This window comes from Rhamphochromis sp. 'chilingali', assembly GCF_963969265.1.
Source record: "Rhamphochromis sp. 'chilingali' genome assembly, chromosome: 5".
In the NCBI taxonomy this organism is placed as follows: domain Eukaryota; kingdom Metazoa; phylum Chordata; class Actinopteri; order Cichliformes; family Cichlidae; genus Rhamphochromis; species Rhamphochromis sp. 'chilingali'.
Genome location: NC_137932.1, coordinates 37,442,196 through 37,461,592, shown reverse-complemented (window position 1 = coordinate 37,461,592; position 19,397 = coordinate 37,442,196). Strand labels below are relative to the sequence as shown.

The 19,397-nt window shown below is 42.0% G+C and overlaps 3 protein-coding genes across 4 annotated transcripts in view; all 3 read left to right on the top strand.

Moving 5' to 3' along the window:
* Positions 1-4,789, top strand: pex11g (peroxisomal biogenesis factor 11 gamma). Of its 2 annotated transcripts, none has more exons than XM_080882824.1 (6): positions 1-222; positions 1,673-1,927; positions 2,278-2,475; positions 2,558-2,736; positions 3,292-3,354; positions 3,468-4,789. In XM_080882824.1, exons 1-6 carry the CDS (start codon positions 37-39, stop codon positions 3,694-3,696), a joined length of 1,110 nt encoding a protein of 369 aa, XP_080738950.1. In that variant the 5' UTR covers positions 1-36; the 3' UTR covers positions 3,697-4,789. The 2 variants fall into 2 exon arrangements, with proteins under 2 accessions (XP_080738950.1, XP_080738951.1); XM_080882825.1 differs by lacking the exon at positions 1-222 and adding an exon at positions 413-1,130.
* A 747-nt stretch (positions 4,790-5,536) lies between these two features.
* On the top strand, positions 5,537-15,659 carry LOC308397104 (amyloid-beta A4 precursor protein-binding family A member 3). Its single transcript, XM_080882823.1, has 11 exons — positions 5,537-5,832; positions 7,758-8,763; positions 9,110-9,140; positions 9,254-9,399; positions 9,631-9,717; positions 11,306-11,482; positions 12,514-12,693; positions 13,563-13,775; positions 14,435-14,554; positions 14,764-14,904; positions 14,990-15,659. Exons 2-11 carry the CDS (start codon positions 7,771-7,773, stop codon positions 15,059-15,061), a joined length of 2,160 nt encoding a protein of 719 aa, XP_080738949.1. The 5' UTR covers positions 5,537-5,832; positions 7,758-7,770; the 3' UTR covers positions 15,062-15,659.
* A 1,720-nt stretch (positions 15,660-17,379) lies between these two features.
* Positions 17,380-19,397, top strand: part of abca7 (ATP-binding cassette, sub-family A (ABC1), member 7) — a 29,087-nt gene continuing 27,069 nt past the window's right edge. Inside the window, exons 1-2 of the mRNA XM_080883247.1 lie at positions 17,380-17,447; positions 19,201-19,292. Coding sequence (XP_080739373.1) covers positions 19,227-19,292 — 66 coding nt within the window. The 5' untranslated portion in view covers positions 17,380-17,447; positions 19,201-19,226. The remainder of the gene's footprint in view (positions 17,448-19,200; positions 19,293-19,397) is intronic.

Genomic DNA, 19,397 nt, shown 5'->3' with positions numbered 1-19,397 from the left:
GAATGCTACAAGCATAGCTCTAAAGAATGTAGCATCATGTTCAGTGTAGTCCGTGCTGCAGGGAGAATGGACTGCCATACACGTTATGTGTCTGTGAGCGCTAGGAGGGAGAAAAAGGGGAGTGGAAAGGTACGAGCAGTCATCGAGCAAAAACGGGAGCTGGAAGCATGTAAATATAATAATAACCACTGCAGCCAAGAAGAGTGCCTGACGAGCCCAGTTGTAAGTAAGCTATTAAGACTCGACTGTACACTGTGTTCGTGTTTTCCTCCGAAAACAACAAGTTCCGTTGGAGCAGTCTTTCAACGCCTCTCTCTGTCTGTCGCAAGAAAAGTTGACCCACACAACAAAGTAGAGCTATTTTTCGGCTACCAGCCGACAGGGACCCCGCCGTATTATGCTGGGCTTACACTGTGCGATTTTTTCAGTCGCGCGATTCAGCTCCTGCTCAAACTGTACGATTGACTCGCAGGGGTTAGAAGTTCATAGGTCACGATGCAGGGTCTCACAATATACGGCCCGATGCTCTGATGCGACCTGAGTGCTCACACTGTGCGTCCATAAAAATGAAGGTTATAACAGAAATTCTGTCGCTCGCTCTCCCTCTCCGTCTTTCACTCACACAGACACACCACCACCATCAACTTTGCTAAATTGCTAATGAAAAACATTGGTCAGGCAGCTGTGATTGAGCAGCAGTGTCGATCCAACTATTTTCACGGTTGTTGTGGTCGTGATAATTTTGTGAGGCCACATCGAAAGGGCTCGGATGGTTCTACAGGTTGTGCCTCCATCGCTTGTGTCCAGATCACACGCTGCACTGCCGTGCTACGCCGTCTTTTTCGCTGACATTTGTGTTTGCGCGTGCGCAGTGTGGCAAACTGCGGTGACACCCTCACGACCAAGCGATTGATGATCGGGAGCTGGTCGTGAGGTGTCAATCGCTTCTCGTTACCCCACGTATACTACACGATGCACGACGCACGATGAAGGCCAAAATCGGGCCGATCGCCAAAACGATCGCACGACTCAAAAATCGGCTCAAAATGGGCCAAAAATCGCACAGTGTGAGCCCAGCATTAGTCAGAGGTCCCTTTACTACAGTTCGGAGTCGCGGACCTTCAGTAATAGTAATAAATCACACAGCAATAGTACATTCACGTTGTTGTAAAAAGCATGATAATATTGTAGCGGGTCAGGGCTGTTCGGGGTTCTGCTTGTACAGTTATGTTTTGTGTATGTTGCCATGGTGACGAGTGACGCCCTCTCGCTGCGACGGTGTGTCCTTCCGGGGTCAGAGGGCGCCCTATGTGTGTTGTGGTTGCCGCGCTGAGCAGTTAGCTAGTGGCAGTGTGTTCTTCTGCAAATGTAATAAACGGCTGTGCTCCCTGGCTAGCTCACGGGAAGCAAGACCAAACGATACCTCCGTCTCCTCCTTGTCTGAACTCGCCACAATATATTAAGTAATCCAAAGTATTCAGAATACGTTACTGTCATTGAGTAACGTAACGGAATAGGTTACAGAATACATTTTGGGGCATGTATTCTGTATTCTGTAATGGAATACATTTTAAAAGTAACCTTCCCAACACTGCAGCCCCACCCCACCACACACACCATTTATTTATTTATTTATTTATTTATTTATTTATTTATTTTTAATCAATTCCAGCTCCTGGCCGGACGAAGGAGACGCTCGATTGAATCGACGATCTTCTACTTGAGTCTGCTTTGGGTGCTTCCTGTTTCAAAGTCCAGCTGGGGGAACAGATCACGAGCAAAAACAGCAAATCTAACTGGAGATGGTGTTGGCCTAATAGACTTTCTTATAAATCTAGCAGCGCTTCGACAGAGCGGAGCAGACATGCAGCGGTCTCTGGAGTCTCTGGTGCAGCTGCTGGAGTCCTACAGAGGCAGAGATAAAGTCGTGAGTATTCACTCGGTCACATTGTATCTGTTTAAAGTGTTTCACTCGGTATAAACCATTAATAAAAACAGTGGTTACACGCTTACGAAGTGGATGCCAAGTGGAGACTGATATGTAAGTACTAGACTGTGGTTCTATAGAAACTGCTCATATTTGGTGTTGTTACATTACTTAAGAGCAATGAGCAAACATGCTCTGTGTTAGTTAAAATTAAAGCATCAGCCTAGTAAAGTATGTCTGCCTGAAGTCCACACATTCACTAAATCTCTGACAATAAAATGTCCTTTCTGATTTTAAATAATAATAATAATAAAAAGCTACCCACAAGTCTCTGTTTGTCTTCTTTGCAGATCAGGACAGTGTGTTATGGATCCCAGCTGGTTGGAGGAGTTCTTTCCCGGAGAGCAGAGGCAGATGTCCGGTCCCAGCGGCTCGGGAAAAGCCTGCTGCTGTTTTCTGCTCAGCTCAGTCACTGCAGGACGGTGCTCAGGTTGTTCGATGACCTCTCCATGCTGGCCTACTCCCACAGCTACGGGTTTGGAAATGGGGTGATTCACACAGCGTATGCACTGCATCACTCTGTGCTAGCCTGTAAATCCCACTGTAACGCTTGTTGCACGTCTTTCCAAGGAGGAGGACGCGGCCGTGCGCTGGATATCCGTGCTGAACAACGTAGCGGACCAGCTGTACTACCCCTGTGAACACATCGCCTGGGCCGCCGACGCTGAGCTCATCAGAGTGAAGTCCGATAAGTGGTGGCTGTTCAGCACAGTGCTGTGGGGAACCTCACTGCTGCTGGGAATCCTCAGGTGAGATCACCTGTTCACATCCATACATTACTTTTCTAATGCTGCCTTTATGGCATGCTTTTCTTATTTTTGTTTTTTAAAGGCCAGAAAGAAGGAGTCTTATGTAGTTTTTCTGCACCTGTAAATGTAACATATGCAGGACATCTGCTGGCCAGAGCTCCTTTAAAGAACATGCATAGACAAGCAGCCCGTATCTGTCTCTCTGTGTTAGCCCTTTTTCTGGTGAATTTGTGCCTTTTTCAAATCCATAAATCTTCAGTGGGAACTGAAAGGGGAGGGGGATGTGAGAGGAAAGTCAGAGAGAGATTAAGTCAAGCACTTCTACGTCCTACTTACATAATGACCAGAAACTCCTTAATTTCATTATCCCATCTCTTTTTTTCCTCAGCTTAGAGCTTTGTTTATTTTCCAGACCCTCTTTCTTTTTTATCTCATCTGTTATTTCATGCAGTTTTTAGAGAAACCTGTGAAGCATGTTTTAAGTCTGAGCACTGAAGCAGACATCAAACCCTTGCAGTGTGAGTTGATGTACGATGTGAATCATTTGTCCTCTAGATCGCTCCGAGTTCTTCTGCTGCTGAGGAAGAAGCTGAAGAAGAGGCACGAAGGCAGAAACAGGTATTTGATTCAGTTTTCTTTCTGTTGTCTCGTGTGTTTCTAAGCACAGTTACAGTAACATAGAGAGGGACTGACCGGTTATGAAAGGTTAAACCACACGTTTTCTCCTGCAGTCGCTCTCAGCTCCGCCGGCAGATGCGAGGGGAGCTGCTGTCCATCCTCAGCAGCATGGCTGACCTCAGTAACGCCATTCACTGGATGCCGCCCGGCTTCCTGTGGGCAGGACGTTTCCCTAACTGGCTGGTGGGGCTGATGGGCACCACGTCCTCTCTGATTGGTTTGATCCAGATGAATGCCGGTAGCGGTGATCAGTCAGACACTACACAGTCTTCACCAGAGTGAGGAAGAGATGGCAACACTAAACGACTGACGGATTTATGGATAATAGTGGAAAATGATTAGACTCCAGTCAGACTGTCTGTGGAGATTAACTGCAGTCCTGTAGCTTGTAGCAACAGGAACATAAATTAAATTGTGGCCTATTACTGCTTTAAAAGCAAAAAAAGTCACTGCACTTGTGCTTAATTAGGAGTAATTAAAGATCTCTTGATGAATTTGCCAACCCGTATTCAATTTAGTAGCTTTTGATTTACACTTGGACATTTTAGTCATGAGAAATATCATTAAGCTCTACTGTTCATTTCACTACACTAAACATGTTCAGCAGTAAATTCAAGCCCTAACGACCCTGAGGTCAACAAGAGGGAACTTCTGCTGTAAAACTTTTTTCTTTGTCTTTTGTTTTTAATGATTTTGTCTAAAGAATCATCAAAACAGAAGAAAGGTCAGGCAGGTCACAGTTTGATTCTTGAGGAAACACCAGTGGTAACATAGCCTTAAAGTTCCTGTTTAATGGTCAGCTTCACTCTGGAATACGTCCACCCAGCTTCTTAACTGCTTATCCAGCTCAGTTTCACCAGGAGGCTGGAGCCTCTCCCAGTCTGCACTCTGGAATGGGATTGTAAATGATTGCCTTTAAGACACACTCCACGAACCTGGCTTTGAATATAGCATAGAATCATACAAACTGTGAATATAGTATTGCGTGTTATGAATGTGGTGACTGAGCTGTTTCAACTTCAGTCCCGCATTCAGTCATTTTTAAAATCTGTTTTTTTCCAACGCGTTACGTCCTCGAGTTCACACTGTATCAACCAGGTTGGTTAATGAGTTTCCCAGGCATTGAAGAGCTGTCACAGAACTGGAGAAATATCTCAGTTTCATTAAAAAAAACAAAAAACAAAAACATTACCACACAGTTACCACTCAAAGTCCAAATGTTTGAATGTGGTTTTGTCCGCTAACGATGATGTTTGTATGACTGGTGAAATGAAATAGAATGTGTCTGAAATGTGTTGCTAATTTAAATGTAATATAATTTTATATCATGGGAACAAAATTATCTGTTTTTCAAGAAATAAAATAAAATGTTAAATTGTTTGTCTTCTCAGATCATTTAATAAAGTACACAAGTTCTCGTGGGGGTAGATTTTGGGCGAAGTTTCCATCCCTTTATTTTGTGCCACTTAACCAGGATCTGAGAAGTGGCAGCAGTCTAACCCCAAAAGGCCAGGCACTCCTGTAAATACATTTGTATAGAATTTCATTCATTTATGGGCCAAATTGTGTGTGTGTGTGGGGGGGGGGATAAGCACTTGAATTCAATAGCTTTTCATGATGTCTCTTATGTGACCGGTTTAAGTAAAATCCGTTTGAAATATAAACTCAAATGCACGTAAAATAATTGTAAGTTTCCTTTTTTCGCGATCAAAAATTCGACGTTTGATTGAGCGGGACTTGAACGTAAATCCCGTTGACGTCAGCGTAGGTGAGCGTTGCTTTCAAGTGCTAAAGAACAATAAAATAAATGAGTTTGTAACTACTACACTCCTACATATAAGATTAATATTTTATTCTGCCACATTAGACCCCAATACTGCATAAACTGTATTTATAAACACATTCATATAATATTCCAATTACTTCTACGTCGTTAGGTTTTTGTAAGTGTCGTGTGTTTAATTTGGTTAAAGTACACGGTTTGTTTGTGATCAGTTGTTTAGAAATTTGACTGTAGCCCTTCGTGGTCCAGTCATTTGTGTAGACTTGCACAATTTGCAAAAGAGGAAGAAGAAACTAAAAGAAGAACAAACTATCTCGTGGCGATGTGAGACGCTGCGGTAGCACGTGAACGCAGCACGACTACAGAGTCAGCCGATAAATAAAAGCTGTCAGTCGGCAACTGACGGAGCAGCAACAATGAGTAGCAAACTCTGCTTTAAACACTAAAAGTGTCTCATCTTCGGAGTATGTGACATTGCTGAATTTAACAGTGTCGGTATTATTAGTATGAAGAATAAAACGAAGCCAGAGTTTTGGAAAACGTTCAAATTCCAAACCACGTCAACTCATCTGTCGTGGCACCTACGGGAGTCTGAGTGTGGACACAAAGAGAGCGACAGAGATTTAAAATATCAGGTGAAAACTTCTCTTTTAGCCGCTCGTACTCTCATATTTTGATTGAAGTGTTGAAATATTAGTACTGCTGCTGTTAAGCAAATGCTAGCTTTGCTGTTAGCCTGAGGCTGCTTCAACTGCTAACTTCGGTTAGCCAAACTCATGTCTTTCTCGCACCCTGAAAATAATTTTCGCTTGTTTGTGTGTTTTACCCTGCTGTCAGTTGTTTGCACTACCGCGCCAGTGTTTTTAATAACATGCCATGATTATCTGATCTAACGGTGGATTATTCACGCCATGAAAGATGCGTCGTCGAAAAGATCTGATCTGTGTGCTTATCTGTACAAGAAGGAGGGATCATAAACTTTTCTTTAATGCACGGCACTGCCAGATGGATCACGTACATGTTAAATATAGTAAAAGACTTAAATATAGTAGCTGACGAGTCCCGAGTCTTGTTTATTAAAAACATTTTACCAGTAAGGACCATAATTAATAAATATGGCATTTATTAAATTAGGTTTGGTGTGTTTTGATATTACCATGGTGCTAATCTTTATGGTGTAATAAATTACATGGTTGTTATTTATAGTTGTTTGATAGTTTTTATTTCTAAGATACATGGATGTGAAGGACTGTGCTCCCTGAGCCTGTTGGATGTTGCACTATAGGCCTGCATGCTCTTCGAGTGCATGATGTTTTCTATAAGCCTGAGACGGATTTTTCTATTTCAGTGTTTGTGGGTAAATGAGGACAAGAGGGTGCATAGATGGTGCATACTTTTTCGCTAAGGCATTCATGCTGATGCAGCCTGGAAACTATAAACACACTGTGTAGATCTGATATTTAATAACGGTGTTTTGGAGGTAGCTCATGTGAATTGTGAGTCTGGTTGAGGCTCGGCATAATTTAATTGTATTGTTAGGCAGAGCTGCTCTGCAGTCATGAGGTATTTTAATGGAGAGAAGCAACAGATAAGCAAGGTACAAAATACAGAAAGCAAGAGCTAATAATAATTTTGAGCACCATGTACCCCACAAAGTAACAACGCTATGATTTGTTCTTCTGAGTGATGGCTTCTGGAACAAAGCTATTTTTAAACATTGTCGTTTTACACAAAACTATCATCAAGAAGGAAGAACGGAAACTTACAATGGAAAGGGTACGATTCGTCAAGAAAAATTAAATCGGCGAACCACTGTAAGTGTCTGGTGTTCAGGGATGCTGTGGTTCACCAGTCAGCATGTTGGACCACTTCTGTCCTTTACAAACCTCGAGCCAAGACAAGGATAAAGCAGATTGCAATAAGAGCACATTAAAAATAAAGTCATAATGATTCTATCAGTGTAGAAATGATAAAGCTTTCTTAATTTGCTTTGAAATTCAGCTACTGTTCCAAGATATTTATAACACTGAACATGTTCCACCATCTGACCCTTAATGGATGTGACCTCTTGTACAGGAGTGCATTTCTTAGAGTCAGTGACATATCTTAGATATGTTTAATTAAAGGTGCGACTTGTCGTCATCCTGGAGCAGACTGACAATAACTGAGTCGTCTGCACTCTCTAAAATGACCCTCATCTTAGATCTGCTTTGATCAATATTTGTGTACAGGATAAAAAGATAAATATGGAGCCAGCCAGACTCTTTAAGTAAAAAAAAAAAATCAATAATTTAGATTTTTATTGTAATCAAACTGTTCTAAAAGCTTTCTGATTCAAATATGAGGCTCAATTGTATTGAAGGCTGAAGAAAAATCAACAAGCAGTAATCGTGCATGAGCATCTTTTCCCTCCAGCTTTTTAATAACCAGGTTCAACAACGTGCCATTATCCACTCCTGTGTGTGGAAAACTGCATGGGGATAGGCGCTTGCTCAGTTTGGCTTAAAATCTCTGACTTCACCAGTTGTTCAGCTCAGTAATGCCAGTTTTTCTCTGACAGGCTTTCTTACAGAATGGACTCAGACTGCCTCCCTGCATCTACAGACTCCCTGCTGTGTGATCCGGTTCCTGTTCATGGAGCCTCGGGGGTTGAGGTCAGCAGTCTGGCTGCAGTAGCTCTGCCAGGTTCAGAGGCAGAGGATCTGGATTCGTACAACCTGATCGAGCCTCCACCTTTAGACTGGAGGTCAGACACCTCTAGCGAAGCTGGTTCAGCAGACGATCTGGATGATGCCAGCCTTCCCACCTCAGCTGACTGTCTCGACAAGGCAGATCTGGGTGAGTCAGTATCGCTTCCTTTGGTTGAGAAAAACATTTTGACTCCAGTCGACGTGAACCAGCTGGATCTTGTCGGAAACGTTAAACAGCCTGCTGAGGATGTCGAGGCGAAATCGACAGACGAGGCTGAAGCAGGTGCGGGAGTATTGAGGGCTGAGGGCTTTAAGGACGCAGAGGAAGATCAAGCAGTGGTGACATTGGGGGATGTTGATCTCCACAAGAACAAGAGAGGTGAAGAGGAGGCTGCTGAAAGGAGATCAAATGATGAAGACCATATGCATATCCACACCCTGCTCAGTCAGCTCCAACTAATGGAGGAAGAGCCGCATCCCAGTCATCGGATGCCATCAAATCATCATTACTCTAGGCGATCTGAGCTGGAAGCATGTGCTCCTTCTTCAATAAAAGAGGACAGCGCTGAAACCAAAGGGCTGCTCTTCTCTGAAAGCCACCAGAGAGACCTGCTGGGGATGCTGCAGTGCACAGAGATAGGCGCAACACCCCGCCCTACCTCTCTGCCGCACAGAGGGGACGTGGACGCCGTGGTGTCAGTTTCCTACAGCCAGGAGGATGCACAGAGGTTCTGGAGGCATCACGGGAATGGTCAGCAACAACGGCACAGGGATGACTCCCTCACTTCACTGCCTGATGATGAGTATCCCGAGCCAGTGTGGATGAAGCTGGGAGAGCAGCCTCCAGAGGAAGAAGCTACTGCAGAGAGCGAGCAGGTTGGTGCTGTTACTAAAACTAATAATAAGGGTGGAGACGTTTGGTCATCCATCGTTTTTGTTATGATGAGTTAACTAATCCAATATTTGCTTTTTATTTATTTTTTTTCAGCTGATTAATGAAGCTATATAATGTCAAAAATAACACAGTCATCACTGGTTTCCAGAGCTACCACACATCTGTCCTGACTTCAGCTGTCTTTGGTCTCTTAGCAACACTAAAACGATAATCAGAATACTTTTTTTTTTCCTACCACCAGCTAACCCATCACTGAACTTATCTGAAGCACGTTCAGTTTTTCATGGACTTAAATTCACTAATTTGCTGTGCGTGCCTTCTTTGCAGAGTGCTGATGACCAGCCTTCATATAAAGATGGTGAGTCACTTATTATTATTATTATTATTATTATTATTATTATTATTATTATTATTATTCACTGAAATTTGACATTTGTCAAATATCTAATGTAATATGTGCTAATGTTTTAGTGCCTGGTCCTTGTGATCCTGAAGACCTTTTGGATGGAGTGATTTTTGGTGCCAAGTATCTTGGCTCCACTCAGATCAAATCAGAGAGGAACCCGTCTACAAACGCTCGTATGGCCCAGGCTCAGGAGGCTGTGGACCGAATAAAGGTGCTTTAAAAACAAAATAACCAAATATGCACCTTTTATCATGATCTGGCTGTGCAATGCATTGGTTGATGATGTTAAATCTGGTTTTATAGTTGTAGTGAAGGATTTTTTTTTCTTATTAAACATACCTGTTTTAAAGTAGGTGGGATGTCATTATTAAGTTAAGGATAGACATGTGGTGTACCTGTCCTCTAAGGTTAAATATGAGAGTGTTTTCTGTGGTTCTTTTAGGCTCCAGAAGGAGAGTCCCAACCAATGACAGAAGTGGATCTGTTCATTTCTACTCAAAGAATCAAAGTGCTCACTACTGACACGCAGGTACTGCACTCATCTGACCACATACATTCATTTTCCTCTCTTGTATCTCCTCATATCATAAGACCTCACTTCTCTCTAAGACTGTAGACCTACCTGGGGCCTACCAGGCTCCTGTCCTGTGGAATTAGCACCCAGTTTGGATTCGAGAGACAGAAACAGGCTTTAAACTGTTAAAGCTCATAGTTTGATGATGGATCAGGTGACCCCGAACCATCCCTTAGTTAACGCTGCTGATGCACTGAGCATTTTCCTCTCGCCTCCTGTCACTCCTGTTTATACATCACTACTGCATGCCATTAGTTTTGTCTTCTGTCTCTCTGTTTCGTTCTGGTTTGGCCGCCCCTTCTTGAGCATTGTTCTGTCGGAGGAGGTCTCTTCCTGGTAAAAGGGATTTTTTCATTCCCAGTGTCGCCAAGGGGGTCATCAGATTGTTGGGGTTCCACCCTAAATCTGCACAGTCTTTAACTTATAGCATAAAGCATTTGGGGAAATGTCTCTGGTAGCACTAAAATCCAATGATGGATTTCAGCAAAAGCTCAGTTGATTCTTGGCTTCATGGAACATGAAGACAAAAACCTAAATGTACTCTGAGAGAATGAACTTTAGCTAAATGTGTTAAAAAGTTGTCAGACTTGAGGTTGTAAACATCTGAAAACATACCCAACACAGCTGGTGACTTTTTATTACACAAAGCAGCATTGCACTCCTTGATGTTCATATTCAAGCTGAGCTCTCGCTGCAGGAATCCTTAATATAGAATTGGGTGGTGATTTAATATGAGGCCTCTAGTAGAAGCTATTTTTTTTTTCTACTGAATTGTTAGGAGAGTAGAAGTAGGTCATCTACTGTCATTGCTCCATTTGCATTTGCTCCATTCTGCAGTGATGGATGTGAAGATGAATGGTTTTCTTATTCAGTGTTTTTACTTCCAAGCGATATATGTTTATTATCCAAAGTTGTCATTTAGGACACAGATGAGGCATAAAAAGTAAAATGAAAATTGCATTTATAAATTACTTTGATGTAAAACAAAGACAAATATTTGTGGAAATTGCACTTCTGATTCACGTAAAGAACGCTCCACTAGCTTCCATGTTAACAAACAACAGTCTTTACTTTCATTTTTTCAGAATTCTCATCCAAGTTAGTTTCGGTCCTGAATTAATCTTAGGCGCCTGGTTTGTGGTTTGCCTTCGGTCTGTATGTTTGTCTGCTAGGTCAGTGGTTTGGTACATTAACTTGATAACATATTTGGCCTGGAGAAATGGTTTTGATGAGGTGAGGGTGCACAGACAATCCTGCTTTGCTTGAAGACACAGAATGAGGAACTTCCTTAATTTCAAATTTACTTTGATAAAGGCCTGGGCTTCCCTTTGGGATGTGCTCTCTCAAACACACCAATCTTTATCATATAATTCCTGTAGTTCTGTAAAAATGTCTTTAACAAGAGAGGCTTCTAAGAGGAAAAATGTTAAGTAATACCTATCTGCAGGAGGTTTAAACTCTATGCTGGTTCCAAACCAGACCTTCGTGCTCGCTCTCCCTGTCTTTGTTTCTTATCTTAACCACCGTCATGTCCTGTTTGCAGGAAGCCATGATGGATCACGCTCTGCAGATGATCTCTTACATCGCTGACATCGACAACATCGTGGTCTTGATGGCACGAAGGAAACGTAAGGGGCAAGATGGTGACACCGACTCAAACTCTTCGTCATCATCTGCAAAGAAGTGCTTGATGATCTGCCATGTGTTCTCCTCTGAGGATGTGAGTCAGTCAACTGGAGGGTTTTATATGGTGTGCAATCAGCATGATGCTTTCCTTCTTAGCACTTAGAGCTTTTCAGGAAGCTTGGTTGCTGGCCAAACAGCTCATTTACAAGTCCAGCCAGGCCTCATTGTTATATTGGTCTTTCATTTCTAATTACACAGTTTTGCTGCATGGTTACTGCATGTTTAAACACATTAAGCATGCAGTAAATAAGGTACATGGTGAAATATATGGCATTAAAATGTGTCTAAGATCGCTAAAATTGACATTGGACTCTCCCAGAGCCCCTTTGAACTCTTCCAGATTTCCTAGTCACATACTTTTGCCCACAGACTGGTTACCGCATGTCCTTGCGGAACACCCTCACTCAAACGGCAGCGCAGTATAATGTAAATAGATGTAGCGTTCAGTATCTTGGCATCTCCCGCCCTGCACACTCTTGCATCTCTTATTAAATTGCCAAGTCGGTTGCTGACAGCAGTTTCAGCTTCAGCTTGGCTGGCCTGGTTTCCTTCCTCAGACAACCACTGAGTTCTCCTCAATGTCAAAACCGTCTGGCTCTCGTCCCAGTTTCCCAGTTGGCGACACTGAATGGGAGGAAGAGCTTCCTTTAGAAGCTAATTAGCTCTGGGATGCTGAAGGCTGTGACCGCGTCTGCTCAGAGCTTTTTCAAACTGAGCTTATTTAACGTGTTTAAGATCATTTCAAAATACTTTCATTAACTCATGTTTACAGCAGATGCTATATGTGTGTGTAGCAAGAACTTCTCAGAGAAATTCAGATAAAATGCATTAAAGATAGTGTTTTGTGTTGATGCTCTGGTATCAAGTTGTATGACCCTTTGGCTGCTTGTCTTTACAAACGAACACATTTGCTTTGATTTGTTAGTATTTAAATGGAGGATTAAGGAAAAGTCTAGGGAAAAATTTGTTTAACAAATGCCCCTAGCATTTAAATGTAGAGTAGACATGACTGTAACAACAGTGCTGAACCCTGATTCAGTTTTGTCTGTCTCCTCCTGTTTGCAGGCTCAGATCATAGCCCAGGCTATCGGGCAGGCGTTTGGAGTGGCTTACCAGCAGTTCCTCCAGGCCAACGGTATCAAGGCCAGCGATCTGAGGCCCGGCGAGTACAGCGACTACCTGGAAAGTCAGGAACTCTACAACGGAGACTTGGCCCACTTCTCTGACTCTCAAAACCTCAGAGAAGTAAGCAGGAGGGATTGTGGTTGCAAGGCCACCCACACAAAATACAGCTGACTTATAATTTTGGCTTGTGTAGTTAAAGGACTAACCAAGGCAGCACACAGAGCCAATTAAAGGTCCAGGAGAGAGTGCAGGCAGGGTGGAGCAGGTGGAGACGAGTGTCAGGGCTGATTTTTGACAGGAGGATAGCAGCAAGAGTGAAAGGGAACGTTTACAAGGAGACCTGCTATGATGTATGGTTTTGAGATGGTGGCACTGACTAAAAGGTGGAGCTGAAGGTGCTCAAAGTTTCACTGAGATAGACCAGTGACTAATTAGCCAACGTGTTCAATTTATTCCAAAGCAGGCCCCCCTCTTACTGCAAATCATGTATCAAAATGCCCAAATGTGTCATCATGTTGTCCTAAAGTAGCACAAAGGTAGATTTGGCAAATTTGCAAATACCTGTTTGAACAGGTATTTTCAACACAAGAGTCAGAACCGTGCAAGATGCATTCACAAATCTTTAAAGGTGTGCAGCAGAGTTTTAAAGCAAAGACTGGGTTTGTGGGTGATTATGGTCTGACAGCTTGTGATGGGATCAGCAGGTGTGATCCCATCACAAGATGGTCTGCAGTTTGCTTCAGACTTCACACTTCAAAGTGTGTGTTTTATATATGCACAGCTGTTTGTTATTTATATTATCTGCACCTCATCTATTATTTCCTTATCTCGTCATGTTGTTTAGAAGTGTGCAGGGGCTTTCCTTTAGTGGTTCTAAGTATTAATAGAAGGTGTTGCAGGAGAGAAAAAAAAACAAGCCAAAAAAAAAAAAGAGCTCTGATTAAAACAACCACTGATATATTACAAGTCTCTCTGTGTCTGTGGATCAGGTAATCATGACCAAGGCTCCGGGGGAGATCTTGGGACTGGCGGTGGTTGAGTCGGGCTGGGGCTCTATCCTCCCCACAGTGGTGGTGGCCAACCTCCTCCACGGAGGCCCGGCTGAACGCTGTGGTGAGCTCAGCATCGGGGACCGCATCATGTCCATCAATGGGACAAGCCTCGTGGGTCTGCCCATCACCACCTGCCAGAACATCATCCGCGTAAGTAGGACACACAATGACACAAACTTCAAATTTCAGTGGTCATAATAAAGATGAGAAGAAAGGCATCAACAACAACAAAAGAAACATATTGTGCTGCAGATTAAATGCCTTTATTGTGCTGTATATGCAAGTTAGGATCACCAGGTGGCACTGTAGGTCCACACAGGACCAACATTAGCATCTGTCAACTTAAACTGTTAAAGCAAAACTTGCTGCTGATATTCAGTGTTTCAAACATTTTCGTTGTTTCGAGTTGACAGAAGTTTATACCTTTGAAACACTTAATCAAAGACACAATACGATAGTTACTTAATGCTGTGCAGTTTATCAACTTTAGTTTCCTTTATAATTTTGGCCTCCACTGATCATTAAACTAAAGTAATGAAGATAAAACCCTTATTGTGCTGCAATCCCTGGTTTCACCTTTCTGCACATACTTTTCCTTCAATTTGACCCCAATAAAATGTCCAATGTTAGGCTTGTAATGATGAAAACATGTCGTAAACGTTCACAAAAGTTATTACAAAAAGAAATAACTTTTGGTGAAAAGGTACACTTGGGTGAATAGTTTGCATATTTTCCTCAGTAAAGTTTTACTGCTCTAACTCTGGATCGCGCCTCCCTTTTTGTTGTTTCACCTTTTTTTCCCCACTTAGGATCAGAAAAGCAAGAAGTATGTGAGGCTCAGCATCGTCCACTGTCCTCCCGTCACCATGGCAATTATCAGGAGACCAGATCCGAAATTTCAGCTGGGCTTCAGCGTGGAAGATGGCATTGTACGTCCGCATCCATATTTCACATCTGTCATTATGTGACGTACCCCTTCAGCTTGGCGCTGAGCCTGCAGCAACCAGCAATAGAACAACAGTGTTTTTACCAGATAGCTTTAAGAGATTAACGTGTTTGGATTAAAAGGTCGGTAGCACTCGGTACAAGTAAATTATTCTGAACTATAAACATGCAGTTTTCTGTCCTTGGGTTGCAGATTTGCAGTCTGATGCGGGGTGGTATAGCAGAGAGAGGAGGAATCCGCGTCGGGCACCGCATCATTGAAATCAACGGGCAGAGCGTCGTTGCAACGCCCCATGATAAGATCATCCAGATTCTGACAAACGCTGTAGGGGAGGTGAGACGTAATCTAATGCTTACATTCACAATAACATAATCAAGTTCATTACACTTTAAAATGAGACTTCTCTCTGTCTGTGCAGATCCACCTGAAGACGATGCCAGCTTCAACGTATCGACTGTTAACAGGACAAGAGCAGCCAGTGTTTCTCTGAGCACTTCCTGTTTCACCTGGACAAAAATTCTTCAGTATTCAAACTTCATGAGCTTTTGCCAAACTGAAAATATTATGCAAGTGTGTTACATGCTGTTGTGACACCACTGAAAGCTGCAAACCGGATCAGTTTTGCATGTTTTTAGGACAATAAGAACATCTGAATATGAAAGTGCGATTTTAAAATGACAGGGATAGATAATAGCTCTTCATTTGTATTTATCACATATTTACATTTCAGGCAGTAGCTGAGATGCAGTAATGCTTTTTTTACTTTGCTTACGTACTTAGTGGTGAGCAGCGTCAGAAACACTGTACTTCATTAGTCTTCCAGCCTGTCGTGTGGCACCAGTGTGCCTGAGGTAAATTTGCTTGAAGAGGGGGACCTCGCTGAATCAGGACAAAGGGTCTGTGGCTGTCATTGTGATGTACTTCCAGCCCCTCACATGCACATACATTAGCTTCTCTGACTGTGTCGAACATGAAGCAGATATGCAACATTAAGAGACTGCCTTATTTGATAGAGAGATGCATATATTTTTAAGATTTTACTGTTCTCAACATTCATTAAAATGATCTATAAGAAAATATCTTGATATGCTTTATTGAATCATTGATGGTCAGACGTTTACATAAACTCATCACAGGTATAAATGTTGTGGTAATTTTGGGCTTTGAATTAATTCTTTGCAGTGTTCTTTTTCCAGAGTAGAATGATTGTACTGCTTATATCTCTAATGACTTATTGAATTTTAATTTTCTCTGATCCACAAGGGTCAAATATAAACATACCCACTTAAATCTTTTAAGAAGTGCAGTGTAGGGTTCTACAATGTCTAACAAATTGAGAAGGTCAATACCTATTCTTGTTAGAATTGTGATTAAATACAATTTGGAGTTTCTCTTTGCTAGCCTAAGGATTTGTTTGACAATACTCTGGTTTGATCATCAGTTTAAACAACTCTAAGTACAGGTTGTTTGGCTGTGTCATGGCTTTGCAGAGGTCTGGAAGAAGACCCAAATTGCCACTTTAAGATGAAAGGACACAAAGCCTGCTATGAATTAGAAATGGTTGGAACGCCAGTGTCCACAGTGGGATAAGTTTTATATCACCATGGACAGTTCAAGCTCAACTTAAATTTGAAGTTGCCCACATGGACGAGCCAAATGCCTTCTGGAGAAAATCTTTAAGGTGAGATGAGACAAAGATTGAGCTGTTTGGAGGAGCAAAGGTGAGGCTTTCAAACCTAAGACTACTACCAGTTGTCAAGCGTAGTGGTGGTAACATGTTTTGTTGCCAGTGGTACTGGTACATTGCAGAAAGTGGATGGAATAAATTCATCAACTTCAACTCAAATCACCAGCTAGACTGTTGAAACTTGGACACAGCTTGGCGTTCCAGGAGGATAATTATGCTTATTTCCAGAAAACCAACCGTTTTAAACGACCTCTACCAATTCTGCTAGGAGTGATAAGTATCCCACAAGTTGTTTTTATGGCTACCAGAACCGTCTGGTCAAGGTGCAACTCTTTCAAGAAGTCGGCACATACAGACATATGCAGTGGCACAGCCCTCCGAACTAAAGAACTCATAATGGACTGCAGGAGGCACAAACAGGGTCACTCCCCACTAAACATAAGTGGAGATATTTCTCCATCTTCCGATTTTTGGGCATCCAGCCGTCCGCCAATCGCATCTGGACCCATAACACCAACGCCCTGGTAAAGAAGGCCCAGCAGTAGCTTCACTTCCTCCATGTGAGAAAGAATAACCTGGACCGGAAGCTGCTGCTGCTGGTCTTCTGCCGCTCATCAGTAGAGAGCATGCTCTCCTACTGGGTGTTTCACCTGTTGAACTCTGGTCGGCATGTCAGGTCAATCAGGTCTCACACCTACAGACTCACCAACAGCTACTGATTCCATAAAAATCAATTGGATGCTTATACACTGGTATGCCACTTTAAAAATGTCAGCAGTGCAATGTCTAGTGAAAATGAACTGGTGCCGTTTATGAATTATTAATTGTGATTGTAATGTTTTTAATAATGTCAGGCTAAAGTTATAATGCTTTGTTGCTTGTATTGATAAAATATCCTTCTTTATGAATTACTTCTTGAACACAAGGGAACGGTTCATATTACTTAAAGCCCTGTGAACCTGTCAGTTCTCTTTTTTCCATGTTTCTTCAGTTACGAAATTATAACAGTAACCAATCGGATTCTTAACCGGCTTTTACGGCCACGCCCCTTTGAATGTGTTTGACCAATCCGCTTCATGTGTGGGCGGAACTTTACGCTGCTTACAGCTGCTATAGCAAACACTGGGAAGTCAATGTCAAGCTGTCGGCCGCTGGAGAGGAGCTTTAAAATCAGCTTTATTACACAGAGGTAATCATTAACATCTGTTTTACACTGAGATAATCAAATTGGTTTCTTTTCACTGTTTTCGTAAATGAGCTGATGTACACAATAGCAACATCACTGTATAGGATGCTAAGACAAGGAAGCTAATGTTTCTTCAAGCTTTTGTAAGCTATTGCCCTTATATTATAAGTTTACGCTTAACCGCTAAATATTGTTGTTGATAAACTTGTAGTTACAGTGTACTTTTGATTTGATTTGATTTCTCTAACATGTCTACTTTAAGAAAAGAATACCTGATTGAATAACCTAATTTCATTCAAGCAGTGCAAAGTTGTAACTTATGTGGATGCGTAGTTTCTGTGTTATGGGAGCATGAAACGTTACTGTACCTTGTTACATCAACACTGCATTAACTACCTGCTAATGTTTTCCTGTTCTCAAACAGGAAATAACAACCCCGTGAGAAACCTGGCGGTCAAAATAAAGAAAAATATATTTTTTTAAAAAGCCGGCTTTAATGGTTATAAAAACTACATCCTACACCTGCACTGACATGCGCAGAGATGCAGACTGTTTTGTAAGGTTTGCAAAGGGAATTAGTCAGAGCAGTTCTAGCTTTACTTAAACAGCTTTATGTTGTTTTCTAAATCTAGAAGAGACCATATTCTGGACGAATGGTTGAGCAAAAGTGAATGCCTTACAGTGAGACAGGTAAGCTGTTTGGATCAGGAGGATTTCAGGATCAAGCATGGGATTGTCTGACTTGAGCAGATCAGAGTGAGCAGAGAAGAAAACCTTTACTCTAAACACACATAGTAAGGCTGGCAGGTCTGTAACTTTTTTCTACATAATTTAAGTCCCCACTAGCCTAGACCTATTGCAGCAGAACTAAGGGAGGGTTTATTGTCGACTGATCCTGTACAAACTTTAAGATTTATCAGAAATTACATATTTAAACCTTTTAATCTTAAAAGGCTTAGGCTCTGTCTCACGTTCTACTTTTAAATGTCCTAGGAACCACAAGTAAGACATCAGAGTGAAGTGCACCATTTAGGTGATACGGTACTATGAGGTCTTTAAGATAAGATCTGGGCTGATTATTCAATACCTTGTATGGTCTGTCTTCACTAATAACATTTATCATAGTTATAATTTTTTATCATGATAACTATCAATTTATCATCACCTCGATTTATCGATTTATCATCGCCTCTGTCAGTGCGCCCCAGGGCAGCTGTGGCTACAATGTAGCTTGCCATCACCAGTGTGTGAATGTGTGAATGACTGAATGTAGTGTAAAGCGCTTTGGGGTCCTTAGGGACTAAGTAAAGCGCTATACAAATACAGAGAATATACCATAGTTAACATTAATAATGACACTTCTTTTTCCTTTTAAGAATTTTCTATATCACCCAAAAGGGAAAATACAAAAAGGCATGGAAAGTCCTGACACCAGCTGAAATCAGTCATTAGTAATTTGCCACTTAGTGATAATTAATATCAGGGGCCATAATTTGGAAGTGGAAGGTACATAATTTCACCAGAAACAGGGCATGACCAGGTGCTCCTGCAAAGTTTAGACAAGCCTGTGAAATAAAAGGAGAATACGGTCTGTTCAGGTTACTTAGAACTTTAGTGAAGTATTCAGGACTTATTTTACCTGCTGTGTTTTTGATTGTCAATGATTGCAGTATTGGCTCTGTCTGTCTTTTCTCCTTTGCGTACATTTCATAGTTGCCCTGATGAACTTGTCCTCTTCTCCCCACCGTTTTTCCAGGATCACGTCATGGTCAGGTAGGAGCGATGGGTTTTTTCAGACAACTGTTCCTCCTGCTCTGGAAGAACATCACGTACCGCAGAAGGAACAAGGTGATCACATCTTCACTACTTAGGATAAAAAGCAAGAGATTGTTTGATTCTATAAGGAAGCATAATGAACGAGACACAGACTGCACAGTACATGAGATCATTCTT

Bases quoted from the DNA above. Each gene is read 5' to 3' on its own strand.
- pex11g (XM_080882824.1), top strand. From the start codon at position 37: ATGTTCAGTGTAGTCCGTGCTGCAGGGAGAATGGACTGCCATACACGT. The intron at 2,476-2,557 runs GTGATTCACACA...CGTCTTTCCAAG, and splicing joins GCTACGGGTTTGGAAATGGG to GAGGAGGACGCGGCCGTGCG. The intron at 3,355-3,467 runs GTATTTGATTCA...TTTCTCCTGCAG, and splicing joins AGGCACGAAGGCAGAAACAG to TCGCTCTCAGCTCCGCCGGC.
- LOC308397104 (XM_080882823.1), top strand. From the start codon at position 7,771: ATGGACTCAGACTGCCTCCCTGCATCTACAGACTCCCTGCTGTGTGAT. The intron at 9,141-9,253 runs GTGAGTCACTTA...CTAATGTTTTAG, and splicing joins CCAGCCTTCATATAAAGATG to TGCCTGGTCCTTGTGATCCT. The intron at 12,694-13,562 runs GTAAGCAGGAGG...TCTGTGGATCAG, and splicing joins ACTCTCAAAACCTCAGAGAA to GTAATCATGACCAAGGCTCC.